This window comes from Capricornis sumatraensis, chromosome 2 (assembly GCF_032405125.1).
Source record: "Capricornis sumatraensis isolate serow.1 chromosome 2, serow.2, whole genome shotgun sequence".
In the NCBI taxonomy this organism is placed as follows: domain Eukaryota; kingdom Metazoa; phylum Chordata; class Mammalia; order Artiodactyla; family Bovidae; genus Capricornis; species Capricornis sumatraensis.
Genome location: NC_091070.1, coordinates 195842407 through 195860587, shown reverse-complemented (window position 1 = coordinate 195860587; position 18181 = coordinate 195842407). Strand labels below are relative to the sequence as shown.

General features: G+C 37.8%; 1 protein-coding gene across 1 annotated transcript in view; it reads left to right on the top strand.

Moving 5' to 3' along the window:
• Positions 1-2412: 2412 nt before the first annotated feature.
• Positions 2413-18181, top strand: part of C2H1orf185 (chromosome 2 C1orf185 homolog) — a 69769-nt gene continuing 54000 nt past the window's right edge. Inside the window, 2 exon segments of the mRNA XM_068961607.1 lie at positions 2413-2574; positions 4601-4772. Coding sequence (XP_068817708.1) covers positions 2413-2574; positions 4601-4772 — 334 coding nt within the window.

The window sequence follows — 18181 nt, the reverse complement described above, 5'->3', positions numbered from 1 at the left end:
TCAAAAAGATCGACAAAATTAACGAATCTTTAGGCTGCTGCTGCTGCTGCTGCCGCTAAGTCGCTTCAGTTGTGTCAGACTCTGTGCGACCCCATAGACAGCAGCCCACTAGGCTCCTCTGTCCCTGTGATTCTCCAGGCAAGAATACTGGAGTGGGTTGCCATTTCCTTCTCCAATGAATGAAAGTGAAAAGTGAAAAGTGAAAGTGAAGTCACTCAGTCGTGCCTGACTCTTAGCGACTCCATGAACTGGAGCCTACCAGGCTCCTCCGTCCATGGGATTTTCCAGGCAAGAGAACTGGAGTGGGGGGCCATTGCCTTCTCCAGATCTTTAGGCAGATGACTAAAAAAAAAGAGAGAAGATTCAAATTTCTAAAATCAGAAAGGGAAGCATTATTACTGATCCTATAGAAATAAAAATATTATAAGTGTACTATAAAAGATCATATGGAAAAAATTTGGATAACCTAGATGAAATGGACAAATTCCTAGAAACACAAAACCTACCAAGACTAAATCACAAAGAAATAGAAAACCTGAACAGACCTATAAGGAGACCCTGAACAGACCAGTAAGGAGGCTGAAACCATAATCAAAAATCTCCCAACAAAGAAAAGTTCTGGACTTGATGGCTACACTGGTGAATTCCATCAAACTTTTAAAGAAGAACTAATACCAATCCTTTTGCATATCAGATCCTTTTTGTACATCAAAAGACACTACCCAGAGAGTAAAAAAGCAATGCACAAAATGGGAGAGAAAATTTGCAAGCCATATATCTGATAAAAGATTTACATCTAGAACAGAGAACTCAAACTCAACAACAAAAAGCAAACAATCCAGTTCAAAAATGGGCAAAGCACTTGAATACTGACATTTCTCCAAAGAAGATACATGAATGACCAATAAGTATATGAAAAGATCTCAACATCACTGATCATTAGGGAACTGCAAATAAAAACTACAATGAGATACTGCCTCACATCAACAGAATGGCTAATATTCAAAAACAAATGAACAGAAACCAGAAAATAAGTGTTGGTGAGGATGTGAACCCTTGTGCAATGCTGATGGGAATATAAAATGGCCCAGCCACTGTGGAAAATGGTACAAAGGGTGATCAAAAAGTTAAAAACAGAATTATCACATAATTTAGCAATTCTCCTTCTGGGTAGTTACCCAAAAAGAATTTTAAGAAGGGTCTCAAAGAGATATTTTTACATCAATGTTCATGGCATCATTATTCTCAATAGCCAAGATACAGAAATAGCTTAAAAGTTTATCAACATATAAATGGATAAAGAAATGTGGTATATACATACAATGGAATATTAGTCAACCTTAAAAAGGAAGGAAATTCTACCATATATTGCAACATGGATAAACCTTGGAGACATTACACCAAGTTAAATAAGCCAGTCAGTCACAAAAAAAGAAACACTGTATGATTCTATTTATGTGAGATACTTAGTCAAAATCATGAAGAAACAAACTGTAATAGTATAGTGGTTGGCAGAGCCTCAAGGGAGAGGAGAATGGGAAGGTATTGTTTAATAGGTATAAAGTTCCACTTTTACAAGATAAAAAGAGTTATAAGGGGATAGATGATGGTGATTGCTGCATATCAATGTTAATATACTTAATACTACTGAACAGGTAAGATGGTAAATTTTATATGACATGTATTTTATAACAACAACAACAACAAACTGAGGCAAATTAGCTTATTCATCAGTTCAATATCCTTCAACAGTTCTCATCTCAGAGTAAAAGTCAAAGTCTTCATTATGACTCACAAAGTCTTTCATGATCTAAACCCTTTCCCTTTATCACTCCAACCTCATCTTACTATCTACTGCTTCCATATTCTGTTCCTGCCACATTGGCTTTAGGGCCTCTGCACTTGATATTCCATCTCTTCACATGTACTCACCACACATAACAGCTTGATTCTTTCCCCTGTCTGCTTTAGGTAAGGTCCTCCTTGGCTGTCCTACCTAAAAATGCAACAGTCCCTACCACATACATGTTACCTCCATTCATTACTTCACTGTTGTATTTAACACTTAGCACCTAACATACAACATATTTTACTGATTTATATTTATCTTATTGCCTGCATCTCCAACCAGAATGTAAACTCCATGAAGACAGGGATTTTGGTCTGATTAATCCTCTGTTTCACACAAAGTAAGAGATCAACAAAATTTATTGTATTGATCAATGAAAGAACATGAAAAATATGAAGTAGTAAAGAAGTTAATCTACTTCTGTTTATTTAAAAATGATTCATGTATTTTCACCAGTCTATATAGTTTTTCTGTTAACAGTAACTAAGTGCCATCCTGGGCATGCTAGTTATAACTTAGAACACTGTCTATTTTACTAGACAGCCTTCTCCTCTATGCCATAGATGGGGCTGAATGAACTTGGAAGCAAAGGCCAAAAATACATAGAAATATGTAAACACAGACAGACCTTGATTTACATCCCAGATATTCCACTTGATAGAGTAGGGTTTTTAACCCCTATGTGCCTGCATCGCTATAAAGACAGTGTGAAATACTGGAAAAAAGTATGTTGGCTTAGGAATCAGAGTCCTGGACTCCATTGTCATTGTAACTTTGAGCCAATGTAGTTATAACTTTGAGCAAGTTATTTATTTATTTTTTAAAATTTATTTAATTGGAGGCTAGTTACTTTACAGTATTGTATTGGTTTTGCCATACATCAACATGAGCAAGTTATTTAACAGATTGCTCAGTCTCAATTTCTTTATCTATAGAATGAGGATAATATTTCTTTCATAGGGTCCTTGTAAAAATGTAAGGCACCTGACACAGAAGATAACTAGTAAATGTTCATTTCTGTTACTAATGTAGGACAGTCATTAATTTTCTGCATGAGATAACTTTGTTCATTGGTAAGAAGGCATATGCCCTAGAGATAGTTTTTTTTTTGGTCATGACTATTACTTTTGTAATGAGCTAGGACGATTGTTTGTCAATATCCCTAGTAAGCCCTATGGTTAGAGACCAAAGCCAGAAACGCATTTTTATTAGTAAGATTTTACCCACAAATATACATTCCTAAAGAAAGTCAAGGCTATGGTTTTTCCTGTGGTCATGTATGGATGTGAGAGTTGGATTGTGAAGAGGGCTGAGCACCAAAGAATTGATGCTTTTGAACTGTGGTGTTGGAGAAGACTCTTGAGAGTCCCTTGGACTGCAAGGAGATCCAACCAGTCCATTCTCAAGGAGATCAGCCCTAGGATTTCTTAGGAAGGAATGATGCTGAAGCTGAAACTCCAGTACTTTGGCCACCTCATGTGAAGGGTTGACTCATTGGAAAAGACTCTGATGCGGGGAGGGATTGGGGGCAGGAGGAGAAGGGGATGACAGAGGATGAGATGGCTGGATGGCATCACCAACTCGATGGACGTGAGTCTGAGTGAACTCCGGGAGTTGGTGATAGACAGGGAGGCCTGGCGTGCTACGATTCATGGGGTCGCAAAGAGTCAGACACGACTGAGCGACTGAACTGAACTGAAAGAAATGGAAGGCAACAGCAACCAGCTGCCAGCGTAAAACATTCATTTTGCATCCACTTTCTGTTTTCTATTACAGGTGGAATTTCATTTTAATGAATACCATTTTAAACATCTGTATGGACATGGTGAAGCTATTTTTGTGTTCTAGGAGATGAGCCACAGGAACTGCGCTTTGTTGACTTGGCTAAAACAAATTCTAAAAAAAAGAAAGAAAGAAAATTCTTTATTTACAAGGGCTGTCAATGCAGAAATAGGTATTTTAATAAGAAGCAATTATCATTCATAAGTGAAATACCCTGGCCTTGGCTACTTCCAAGAAAACAGAACAAGAGCTGGTGAGTAGAAGGCAAAGTGAACTGGAAAGCAAGAGAAAATGGAGCAAATCACTCAACTGAGACCTGTTAGAAAGTTCAGACCTTAAGCCAGAATTCTACTTGTAAACATAACCCCTCCTCTTCTACTGGTTACTTTACAAGTTACCTCCTCTACAAAGTGTTTTCAATTCCCTCCAGACATACAGTTCAGTTCTCTGCTTCCTGTAGTCCCACTTGTTCTGAATCTGTGCATAGCATTTACCATTATTCATCTTATACCTTTAAAGATAATTGTTTTGTGCTCTGTCCCTTTCCCCCACCAAGACTCAGAGCTCAGATCTCTAAGACAAAGATTGAGTCAACTTTCTATGACCAAAACCTAGAACAGAGCTTAGTACATAATAGCTATTTAATAAATTCTCATTGAATTTAATATATATTAAATATATTTTTTGTGTATATAAATATAATAGATAGATATATAGTTGGTGGTGAAGCTCTCAGGACAGGGACTTGGAAGGGCTTAACACACTGTTAGAGTTTCGCAGGCTGCAAGAACAAGTACTTCATAAGAACCAAAGGCCAGAATGGGGACTGCGAAATAGACTCGAAGGAGCTGTCTGGCAGCACCTTAGAAGGCTTGGTCCCCTTCCCTCAGATAACATCAGCTCAGGGGCTGATGCCAGGGCAACCGAGCTATTCTGAATGAGGTTCCACTTCCAACCTCCCTGCCCCAGGGTTCTCGCCTTCACATCTTGACCTGGCACTGCGTCCTGGGTCCAAGCTTCCGAGCCTGCCAGGCTCTTGCTTCCGGCTGCGAGACTCTGGCTTCCGGCCTGCCGCTGAGGCACAGCTCAGTCCCAAAGGCGCGCAGTGGGTGCGGCGCTGGTAGTTGGTGCCGCGATGGCAGTTGGTGTTGTGAGCCTTCTTGCTCCTCCCTTCCCTAGAAGATCTTTTCTCTTTCTTTCTGCTGTTCCAACAAGCTGCAAACCCTATATTAAAAAAAAAAAAAAAGCCTCTGTGCCTCTAGCTTCTCTGAAGTTTGGCATCTTCAATGGAGTCTCCTGCGGGGGTGAGTTAAAGACCTGGCACCCGTTTTCGCCCTCATTTTCTTTTGCTCCCTTTCTTTGGCAGCCACTAGGCTTTAGGATTTTGGAGTCGACTTCCGTCTCTAATCTAGGGTTCTTGAGAGAGCCCTGCTTTAGTTGACTCTGGTTTGCAACGGTTTCCCAGGTGGCTCTAGTGGTAAAGAACCCAGCTGCCAATGCAGGTAGATATGAGATGCAGGTTTGATCCCTGGGTTGGGAAGATACCCTGGAAGAGGGCACAACAACCCATCCCAATATTCTTGCCTGGAGGATTCCCATAGACAGAGGAGCCTTGGCGGGTTACAGTTGGTAGGTTTGCAGTGAAGATCCCCTTGCCATGTTTCTAAGGGAAAACCAGAATCTTAAAATGATGAAGAAACTGCTGACTCTAAAAAGTTGCAGAATGGTCCTTGGAATAGTGAGATAACCCTTTTTTTTTGTCTTCCTATGCCTGCCTACAAGACCTTTTAGAACTAACACCCAAAAAGGATATCCTTTTCATTATAAGGGACTGGAATGCAAAAGTAGGAAGTCAAGAAACACCTGGAGTAACAGGCAAATTTGGCCTTGGAATACGGAATGAAGCAGGGCAAAGGTTAATAGAGTTTTGCCAAGAGAATGCACTGGTCATAGCAAACACCGTCTTCCAACAATACAAGAGAAGACTCTACACATGGACATCACCAGATGGTCAACACCAAAATCAGATTGATTATATTGTTTGCAGCCAAAGATGGAGAAGCTCTATACAGTCAGCAAAAACAAGACTGGGAGCTGACTGTGGCTCAGATCATGAGCTCCTTATTGCCAAATTCGTACTTAAATTGAAGAAAGTAGGGAAAACCACTAGACCATTCAGGTATGACCTAAATCAAATTCCTTATGATTATACAGTGGAAGTGAGAAATAGATTTAAGGGACAAGATCTGATAGACAGAGTGCCTGATGAACTATGGACGGAGGTTCATGACACTGTACAGGAGATAAGAATCAAGACCACCCCCATGGAAAAGAAATGCAAAAAAGAAAAATGGCTGTCTGGGGAGGCCTTACAAATAGCTGTGAAAAGAAGAGAAGCGAAAAGCAAAGGAGAAAAGGAAAGATACAAGCATCTGAATGCAGAGTTCCAAAGAACAGCAAGGAGATATAAGAAAGCCTTGGTCAGCAATCAATGCAAAAATATAGAGGAAAACAACAGAATGGGAAAGACTAGAGATCTCTTCAAGAAAATTAGAGATACCAAGGGAATATTTCATGCAAAGATGGGCTCGATAAAGGACAGAAATGGTATGGATCTAACAGAAGCAGAAGATATTAAGAAGAGGTGGCAATACACAGAATACACAGAAGTACTGTACAAAAAAGATCTTCATGACCCAGATAATCGTGATGGTGTGATCACTCACCTAGAGCCAAACAACCTGGAATGTGAAGTCAAGTGGGCCTTGGAAAACATCACTACAAACAAAGCTAGTGGAGATGATGGAATTTCAGTTGAGCTATTTCAAATCCTGGAAGATGATGCTGTGAAATTGCTGCCCTCAATATGCCAGCAAATTTGGAAAACTCAGCAGTGGCCACAAGACTGGAAAAGGTCAGATTTCATTCCAATTCCAAAGAAAGGCAATGCCAAAGAATGCTCAAACTACCACACAATTGCACTCATCTCACACGCTAGTAAACTAATGCTAAAAAATCTCCAAGCCAGGCTTCAGCAATATGTGAACTGTGAATTCCCAGATGTTCAAGCTGGTTTTAGAAAAGGCAGAGGAACCAGAGATCAAACTGCCAACATCCACTGGATCATGGAAAAAGCAAGAGAGTTCCAGAAAATCATCTCTTTCTGCTTTATTGACTATGCCAACGCCTTTGACTGTGTGGATCACAATAAACTGTGGAACATTCTGAAAGAGATGGGAATACCAGACCACCTAACCTGCCTCTTGAGAAACTTGTATGCAGGTCAGAAAGCAACAGTTAGAACTGGACATGGAACAACAGACTGGTTCCAAATAGGAAAAGGAGTATGTCAAAGCTGTATATTGTCACCCTGCTTATTTAACTTCTATGCAGAGTACATCATGAGAAATGCTGGGCTGGAAGAAGCACAAGCTGGAATCAAGATTGCCGGAAAAAATGTCAATAACCTCAGATGTGCAGATGACACCACCCTTATGGCAGAAAGTGAAGAGGAACTAAAAAGCCTCTTGATGAAAGTGAAAGAGGAGAGTGAAAAAGTTGACTTAAAGCTCAACATTCAGAAAACGAAGTTCATGGCATCCGGTCCCATCAATTCGTGGGAAATAGATAGGGAAACAGTGGAAACAGTGTCAGACTTTATTTTTTTGGGCTCCAAAATCACTGCAGATGGTGCCTGCAGCCATGAAATTAAAAGACGCTTACTCCTTGGAAGAAAAGTTATGACCGACCTAGATAGTATATTCAAAAGCAGAGACATTACTTTGCCAACTAAGGTCCGTCTTGTCAAGGCTATGGTTTTTCCTGTGGTCATGTATGGATGTGAGAGTTGGACTGTGAGGAAGGCTGAGCACTGAAGAATTGATGCTTTTGAACTGTGGTGTTGGAGAAGACTCTTGAGAGGATGAGATGGCTGGATTGCGTCACGGACTCGATGGACTCGATGGAGGCCTGGCGTGCTGCGATTCATGGGGTCGCAAAGAGTCGGACACGACTGAGTGACTGAACTGAACTGAACAAGCACAGGAAAAAAATGCTCAACATCACTCGTTATCAGAGAAATGCAAACAAAACCACAATAAGCTACCATCTCACGCCAGTCAGAATGGCTGCTATCAAAAAGTCTACAAACAATAAATGCTGGAGAGGGTGTGGAGAAAAGGGAACCCTCTTACACTGTTGGTGGGAATGTACACTAGGACAGCCACTATGGAGAACAGTGTGGAGATTCCTTAAAAAACTGAAAACAGATCTGCCATACGACCTAGCAATCCTACTGCTGGGCATACACACTGAAGAAACCAGAATTGAAAGAGACTCGTGTACCCCATTGTTCATTGCAGCACTGTTTACAATAGCTAGGACATGGATACAACCTAGATGACCATCGGTAGTTGAATGGATAAGAAAGCTGTGGTACATATATACAATGGACTAATATTACTCAGTTATTAAAAAGAACACATTTGAATCAGTTCTAATGAGGTGGATGAAACTGGAGCCTATTATACAGAATGAATTAAGTCAGAAAGAAAAACACCAATACAGTATATTAACACATATATATGGAAGTTAGAAAGATGGTTAATGATGACCTTGTGTGTGAGATAGAGAAAGAGACACAGAGATAAAGAACAGTCTTTTGGATTCTGTGGGAGAAGGTGAGGGTGGGATGATTCGAGAGAATAGCATTGAAAGATGTATATTACCATATGTAAAATACATCACTAGTCCAAATTTGATGCATGAAACAAGGAACTCAAATTGGTGCGCTGGGACAACTGAGAGGGATGGGATGGGGAGGGTGGTGGGAGGGGATTCGGGATTGGGGACACTTGTACACCTGTGGCTGATTCATGTCAGTGTGTGGCAAAAACCACCACAATATTGTAAACTAAATAGCCTCCTATTAAAATAAATAAATTTTTTAAAGAAAGAATTGTGTCCATTGGCCATGGTAATGTGGAATACAATGTTGACATTAGTGAGAGCAGATTTGGAGGAATTGTATGGGCAGAAGTAATATTAGAGTGAGTTGGGAAGTGAAAAACAGAGTAGTGACAGTGAAAAACTCCCAAGATGCTTGCCTGTGAAGAAGGATAAAGGTTTTATTTATCTTGAAGATGGAAGGGACTTTTGGTTGGTATATGTATATATTAAGGGAAAAGATCAATAGAGGGATGGGAAAGAAATAGTACAGAAGGAAGAGAGAAGATAGTTTCCAACTGTAGTGCTGGAGAAGACTCTTGAGAGTCCCTTGGACTGCAAGGAGATCAAATCAGTCAATCCTAAAGGAAATTAACCCTAAATATTCATTGGAAGAACTGATGCTGGAGCGCCAATAATTTGGCCACTTGATACGAAGAGCCTGCTCACTGGAAAAGACTCTGATGCTGGGAAAGATTGAAGGTAGGAGGAGAACGGGGCGACAGAGAATGAGATGGTTGGATGGCATCACCAAATCAATGTTCAGGAGTTTGAGCAAACTCTGGGAGACAGTGACGGACAGGGAAGCCTGGCATGCTGCAGTCCATGGGGTTGCAAAGAGTCAGACAAGACTTAACGACTTGGACAACAATGGTAGCTCTGTTTTTGTTTTTCTGAGGAACCTGCATATTCTTCTCCATAGCAACTATATCAGTTTACATTCTCACCAGCAGTGTAGGAGAGTACCCTTTTCTCCACACCCCTTCAGCATTTGTTGTTTGTAGACTTTGATGTTGGCCATTCTGACTTGTATGAAGTGACACTTCATTGTAACTTTGATTTGTATTTCTATAATAATTAGCATTGTGAGCATCTCTTCATGTGCTTTTTGGCTATCTGTATGTCTTCTCTGGAGAAATGTCTATTTAGATCTTCTGCCCATTTTTTAATTGTTTTATTTTTTATGTTGGGGCTGTTTATATGTTTTTGAGATTAATCCTTATCATTTGCAAATATTTTCTCCCATTCTGGTTATCTTTTTGTTTTGTTTATGGTTTTCTTTGCTGTACAAAAGCTTTTAAGATTGATTAGGTCCCCTTTGTTTATTTTTATTACTCTGCAAGGTAGAGTAATAAAAGATTGGTACAAAAGATTGGTGCGATTTATGTCAGAGTGTTCTGCTTGTGTTTTCCTCTAAGGGTTTATAGTATTCAGCCTTACATTTGGGTCTTCAATATATTTTAAGTTTATTTTTGTGTATGGTGTTAGAGAATATTCTAATTTCATTCTTGTACATGTCCAGTTTTCCAAGCTCCACTTATTGAAGAGGCTGTCTTTTCTCCATTGTATGTTCTTTTTTTTTTTTTTTCAGTCTTTCCAGAAACTGATCCAATTTCTTTATTTTTGGGTTTGCTTATATACCTTTTGTTACACATAGGGATGAATACAGAGTCACGTGGGGGTCAGCAGTCCTGACCTTTATCAAAATCAGGTGCTTCACATAAAAGGTCTTAGGGATTTTACATCACCTTCTGGCCATGAGACCTGCTGACATTTTATTTTATTTTATTTTATTTTTTTAAGAGTTTGGCTATTTGTTTTATTTATTTATTTTTTTTATTAAATTTTAAAATCTTTAATTCTTACATGTGTTCCCAAACATGAAACCCCCTCCCACCTCCCTCCCCATACCATCTCTGTGGGTGATCCCCATGCACCAGCCCCAAGCATGCTGTATCCTGCGTCAGACATAGACTGGCGATTCAATTCTTACATGATATCCATTGTATGTTCTTGCTTCCTTTGTTGTACATTAATTGGCCATAAGTACTTGTGTTTATTTCTGAGATTTCTATCCTGCATTGATCTATAAGTCTATATTTGTGCCAGTAATCAAAACAGTAGCTTTTGATTACTGTAGCTTCACAATATAGTTTGAAATCAGAATGCCTGATTTCTCCAGCTCTGCTTTCCTTTTTCGAGATTGCTTTGGCTCTTCAGGGTCTTCTGTGTTTCATACAAATTTTAGGGTTTTTTGTTGTCGATCTGCAAAAAATGCCATTGGTAATTTCATAGGGATTGCACTGAATCTATAGATTGCCTTGGGTAATATAGTTATTTTGACAGTATCAAAGGCAACTTCATTTTATGATTAGTTTTCTTACTACATTCTTCAGCGTATTCTTTCTAATGATATTTTTTTAGTACTTCTTAGAATTTTTCAAAGTAATTTTAATCATAATAATAAATGATTTAATATTGAATACCAAAGTGATTTAAAACATCTGCTTAATTATGGCTGTATTTTACTATGCTTTTCAGGTCAAATAAAAGGGTATCAATATCAGTGCTGAACTAAACCACTTACACTGGACAGCTACCATCTTCAAATTCAGAGTAGGCCACACTTCAAAGAACTTAATTTATTAAAGGGCTGGGAAGAAAAATTATTTATGGATGTTAGAAAGGCAAAATTTCAACAGAAAATATGAAACAAAGGCAAGAATTGGCAAAAAAAAAAGTTTCATTTGAAAATATTTTAACACTCATTTAATATGGTAAGCAAAAAGAATATCAGTGAAATTAGGATATCTATTTACAAAAGATAAAAATGAAAAACGAAACTCAATTCAGCTTTAACAGCAAAAATTATATTGTTTGGAATTATAGGAGTTTGAAGAAATACATATAATATGAATCAGATCACATATTATGAAAGAATCTTAAACTTATCTAAGAAAGAATGTAGTTGAAAAAAAAATTCAATTGACTTTAATAAACATTAACAATATACTCTGACACATGGTTGGTAAATACATTAAGAAAGTCTTGTGAGAATAAAAAAGCATCTCAGTATTAAATTTAACCTACTCTCTTCAGAGCAATGAAAACAATCATTTCAAACTAAAAGCAAAAAGGATACTATGATTTTCAGTTCAGTTCAGTTCAGTCATTCAGTCATGTCCGACTCTTTGAGACCCCAAGAACCACAGCATGCCAGACCTCCCTGTCTGTCACCAGCTCCTGGAGTACACCCAAACCCATGTCCATCGAGTAGGTGATGCCATCCAGCCATCTCATCCTCTGTCATCCTCTTCTCCTCCTGCCCTCAATCTTTCCCAGCATCGGAGTCTTTTCAAATGAGTCAGCTCTTCGCATCAGGTGGCCAAAGTATTGGAGTTTCAGCTTCAGCATCAGTCCTTCCAAAGAACACCCAGGACTGATCTCCTTTAGGGTGGACTGGTTGGATCTCCTTGCAGTCCAGGGGACTCTCAAGAGCCTTCTCCAGCACCACAGTTCAAAAGCATCAATTCTTTGGCGCTCAGCTTTCTTCACAGTACAACTCTTACATCCATACATGACCACTAGATGGAACTTTGTTGGCAAAGTAATGTCTCTGCTTTTTAATATGCTGTCTAGGTTGGTCATAGCTTTTTCTTCCAAGGAGCAAGCATCTGTTAATTTCATGGCTGCAGTCACCATCTGCAGTGGTTTAGGAGCCCAAGAAAATAAAGTCTCTCACTGGTTCCATTGTTTCCCCATCTATTCTGAATGTTGACTTTTAAGCCAACTTTTTCACTCTCCTCTTTCACTTTCATTAAGAGGCTCTTTAGTTTTTCTTTGCTTTCTGCTATAAGAGTTGTGTCATCTGCATATCTGAGGTTATTGACATTTCTCCCAGCAATTTTGATTCCAGCTTGTGCTTCATCCAGCCCTGCATTTCTCATGATGTACTCTGCATGGAAGTTACATAAGCAGGGTGATGATATACAGTCTTGATATACTCCTTTCCCAATTTGGAACCATTCTGTTGTTCCATGTCCAGTTCTAACTGTTGCTTCTTGACCTGCATGCAGATTTCTCAGGAGGCAGGTAAGGTGGTCTGGTATGCCCATCTCTTTCAGAATTTTCCACAGTTTGTTGTGCTCCACACAATCAAAGTCTTTGGCATAGTCAATAAAACAGAAGGAGATGTTTTTCTGGAACTCTCTTGCTTTTTTAGTGATCCGACGGATGTTGGCAATTTGATCTCTGGCTCCTCTGCCTTTTCTAAATCCAGCTTGAACATCTAAAAGTTCTTGGTTCATGTACTGTTGAAGCCTGAGTTGGAGACTTTTAAGCATTACTTTGCTAGAGTGTGAGATGAGTGCAATTGTGTGGTAGTTTGAGCATTCTTTGTCCTTACTTTTCTTTGAGATTGGAATGAAAACTGACCTTTTCCAGTCCTGTGGCCACTGCTGAGTTTTCCAAATTTGCTGGCATATTGTGTGCAGCATTTTCACAGTGTCATCTTCCAGGATTTGAAATAGCTCAAATGGAATTCCATCACCTCCACTAGCTTTGTTCGTAGTGATGCTTCCTAAGGCCCACTTGATTTTGCATTCCAGGATGTCTGGTTTTAGGTGATAAATACCATATGATCTCACTTATATGTGGAATCTGGAAAATTAAGTAAATGAACAAGCTGAAATAACACAGAAACAGAGTTAAAAATACAGGGATCATTTGGAGGTCTCCAGAAGGGAGTGGGGGGAGGTGGTTGGGTGAAATAGGTGAAGGGGATTGGCAGGTACAAACCTGTAATTATAAAATAAATGAGTCATAGAGATGTAATATACAGCATAGGGAATATAGTCAATAATACCACAGTAACTTTGTATGATGACAGATGGTTACTAGATTTATTATGGTGATAATTTCATACTGTATAAATGTTGAATCACTGTATTACACACCTGAAATTATTATAATACTGTATGTCAATGATACTTCAAATAAAAAATAAAAAAAGAATGCCCCTGTGACTCTCTAGCCTGGCTCAGCACTTATCTTATACTGTGGTTTTGCTGTCTGTGCCCAGACAGCAGCTGTGATTGCTCCTCTGGTTAGAATTTGGAGCTCTGTTCTTGATTTGTAAGCATTTGAGTCCCTCTTCTTTTATACTTACTCTTAGCTTATGCATCCATTAATTTCTGACTTAAGTTCATCTTCTCTTCAGTTATTTGTTATAATAAGTATATATAATGTGTCAGCCACACATACTTCACTCTCTTGGCATTCTATCACTATCGCTGGTACTGGAATCTCAGGGCTTTTGGGTGGGTTTCCAGTTAATCCCACTGTTGTGACTTTGTTCTCTTGAGACCCTTCCCCTTATTACAGGTTCTCCTTGGAAAGCAGTGACACCTATAACTAGAAGGAAATAGAATTCAGAAATGAAAAAAGCACTAATCTCCAAGTTTTGCTTATATGTTCTTTTATAGATTATCATTACCTATTTATGAGATTAGATTGTAAAATATCCTATAAAAACTAAGAATCTTTGCTATTTGTTTTATAGATTATGCTGTTATATTCATCAAGTTTGTATCACTTGTTAGAAACAAATATATTTTTTGTCACATTGGATAAAATTATATTTAATAGCTTATTTTACCTTTTTCAGTTGTGCTTTTTAGTTTTTCTGAATATATAATAAATGTACATGTGATGGAAGTAAAAGTATATAAAAAGATAGACACAATTAGAGAATTTAAATCACATGAGAAAGTTGTTTTCCCATCAAAAGTCATTTGAATACTTTCCAGAATAATGTATTAGCATTTATTTGTAGTAGTGTCCTTATTATTTGTACTTGTATAATTGCATATCTCTCAGATGTATGTTTAAGTTTGACAATAAGCACTAACATAATACTTTGCAAGGTTGATAACCTAATGAAGATAATGAAGCACCAAATATTTTATTCCTGTGCTAAATTCCATAAAAGCTATTTCTCAAAATCTGTAAAAGCTTATCTCAAACATTATCAAATAAATTAATCTCCACCAGAGGATGCTGCAATTGCATAAAGAAGAGAAAACAATGGGTTCAATGATATCATACCTATCTAATTCAAGTCAGGGAGATTAAAGTGCTTATCCTAGCCAGTGACACATGTTTATCTTTTGACTTATGATCTGCTTATCTTTTGGAAGAAAGGTTACAGTGAAAAGGACCTAAGAAAATGCAGGGAAAATTTAAGAAATAAAAATAGAAGGCTCTTCCCAACCCAGGAATTAAATCCGGGTGTCCTGCATTGCAGGCAGATTCTTTACCATCTGAGCCACCAGGGAAGCCCAATAGAAGGCTACCTTTAGTAAAAGTCAACAGACTTCTCTGTTGTTTGTATAATGAACTTAAATAACATAACTGCCTATGTTATTTTGATGCTCTAATACTGTTCAACATTTTCTGCTTCTAAATCCTTAAACAAACTCCCTAGCATTGTTTTTTATAAAAAGTGGCCCCAGTAATTGAACTGATGACAAATATAGGTAGTATCCCTTTTAAATTGACAATTCAGATATTTTTATGGATGATAGTACAAAAATACACATTATCTTGAGATATCCTTTCCAATTTCCCACTCATTCTTCAGTGATTTCTCTAAGATCTTTATTACTCTCTAAAAGTGTCTTATTTGCTTATGTGTTTAATATGAGTCCCAGGACCCTCATCTTTTTCATCACAGTATCATTGGCTTCAGAATGTGTCTGGCACATGGTAGGTGCTCAGTATATAATTATGGAATTAATAAATTCCATTCTTATTGTGTGGGAATTCTTCAAATTGTAATATGAGCCATTCACAGTTCTATCCCTATTGGGTACTAAGCTGTAAGCAAAATTTAAGGATCAATTTTAAAGTGCCCAGGGGCACAAAAGTCAACAGTATGGGATGCTTTCTGAAGCACTAACAAAGTTCTAATGAATTTAAGAAATGTATGACTTTTAATTTCAGAAAATTTAAAGTAGTTTTCAATGAAAGTCGTATAATAGAACTGATTAAGATATAAAGTTAAAAATTGAAAGGAGAAATAGAAAAGTCCTAATTAAGAAATTTTAGTTAGCATAATTCCCATAATCAAGCTTGAATTTTAGTCTAAACTTTCTTATATTCAGGGCAAAGGATAACTGGGTATATACTTCTTAGGTCTTGACAGTTGAATGCATTATCAGTTGGTCTAAAAAGACTGTTTCTTGATATTGAATTCTAAAAGAAGTTTGTCATAAACCTTTAGCCAGGCTGTCCAACAAAAAAAGAAAGGATATCCAAATGAACAAAATAAGAAATGTAAGAGGTAAATTAGCAACCAATACCAAAGAAATACATAAAAGAATACTATGAACAGTTATGTATCGACAGATTGGACAGGCTATAAGAAATAGACATGTTTCTGGAAACATAAAGCCTGCCAAAACTGAGTCAGGAAGCACTAGTTGTGAAAGAAAATCTGTAATTGAAAAAAATTCCTTGAAAACAAAGTCCAGAACTAGATGGCTTCACTGGGGAATCCTGCCAAACATACAAAGGATTTATACCTGACCTTCTCAAACTATTCCAAAAAGTTCAAGAGGAGGGAACACTCCCAAATTCACTCCATGAAGCCACCATCACCCTGGTACCAAAACTAGACAAAGACACTACAAAAAAGAAAGTTAAAATCTAGTATTTTTGATGAATATAGATGCAAAATTTCTCAACAAAAATGTTAGCAAACCAAATCCAACAATACACAAAAAGGATCCTACACCATGATCAAGTTGGATTCATTCCAGGGTCTCAAGGATGGTTCAACATACACAAATTAATTGGTATGATGCACTACACTAACATAAGGAAAAACAAAACCCACATGATCATCTCAATAGGAAAAGAAGAAGCATTTGACAAAATTCAACATTCGTTGATGATAAAAACTCTTACAGAAGAGGTGTAGAGTGAATCAGTTCAGTTCAGTTCAGTCGCTCAATCGTGTCCAACTCTTTGTGACCCCATGAATTGCAGCACGCCAGGCCTCCCTGTCCATCATCAACTCCCGGAGTTCACTCAGACTCACATCCATTGAGTTGGTGATGCCATCCAGCCATCTCATCCTCTGTCATCGCCTTCTCCTCCTGCCTCCAATCCCTCCCAGCATCAGAGTCTTTTCCAGTGAGTCAACTCTTCGCATGATACATCAACATAATAAAAGTCATTTATGCCAACCGCACAGCCAACGTGATACTCAAAACTGAAAAGCTTTCCTTTAAAGACAGAAACAAGACAAGAATGCCTACTCTTACCCTCTTGCCACTTCTATTCAACATAGTATTAGAAGTCCTAGCCACAGAAATCAGACAAGAAAAAGAAATAAAAGGTATCCAAATTGGAAGGTAAGAGGTAACACTGTCGCTGTTTGCAGATGACATGGTATTCTATAGAGAGGACCCTGAAGTCTCCCCACAAAAACCTTTACAACCAATAAATGAATTCATCAAGGTAGCAGGGTATAATAATAATATACAGAAATTGTGGCATATCTTTACACTAACAATGAAATACCAGACAAAGAAAACAGAGAACCAATTCCATTTTAAATTAAAAAAACCTAGGAAGAAACTTTGTCAAGGTGGTGAAAGACCTACATATTAAAAACTATCAAACAATGATAAGGGAAACTGAAAGTTATTCAAAGAAATGGAAAGATAGCCATGATCATTGATTGTATTGTTAAAATGATCATACTTCTCAAAGCTATCTACAAATTTTATGTGATCTCTATTAAAATACCTATGACATTTTTTCACAGAACCAGAACAAATATTCCTAAAATTTATATGGAACCACAAAAGACACAGAATTGCCAAAGCAATCCTGAGGAAAAAGAACTAAGCTGGAGGCATAACCCTTTCACACTTAATACTACAAAGCTGCAGAGTGAAACAGTGTGGTAGTGGCCCACAAACATACATTTAGCTTAATGGAACAGAATAGAGAGCCCCAAAATAAAGTCACACACTTACAGTCAGTCTGTGACAAAGGAGGCAAGACTATACAATGGTGAAAAGAAACTTTGTTCAGTGGTGTTGGGCAAGCTAGACAACCACATGTAAATCAGCACTAAGTTCAAACACTCCCTTACACTGTACACAAAAATAAAGTCAGGGTGTCTTAAGGACTTAAATACAGTACATGACATCATAAACTAGAAGAGAACATAGGCAATACATTCTCTGACATAAATCATAGCAATATTGTCTTATGTCAGTGTCCCGAGGCAAAATAAATTTTAAAAAAATAAGCAAATGTGACCTAATAAAATTTAAAAGGAAGCAATCTTTGGAAAAGAAATTTGGCAATTTGGCAAAGGAAACAACAAATCAAAAACAACCTACAGAATGGGAAAAGATATTCACAAATGATATGGTAAACAGGGGGTTAATATCCAAAATAGCAAACAGCTCATTCAACTCAATAACCCAAGTAAAATACAGGCAGAAGACCTAAATAGACATCTCTCCAAAGAAGACATACCAGTGGCCAACAGGCACATGAAAAGATGCTCTAATAATCACTAATTATTAGAGAGATGAAAATCAAAACCACAATGAGGTATCACCTTCCATCTGTCAGAATGGCTATCATCAAAAAGTCTGCAAATGATAAAAGCTGGAAAGGGTATGGAGAAAAGGGAATCTTGACTGTTGATGGGAATGTAAATTGGTACAACCACTATAGAAGATAGTGTGGAGTTTCCTTAAAAGCTAAAAGATCCATTGATCTCACTCCCGGGCATATATC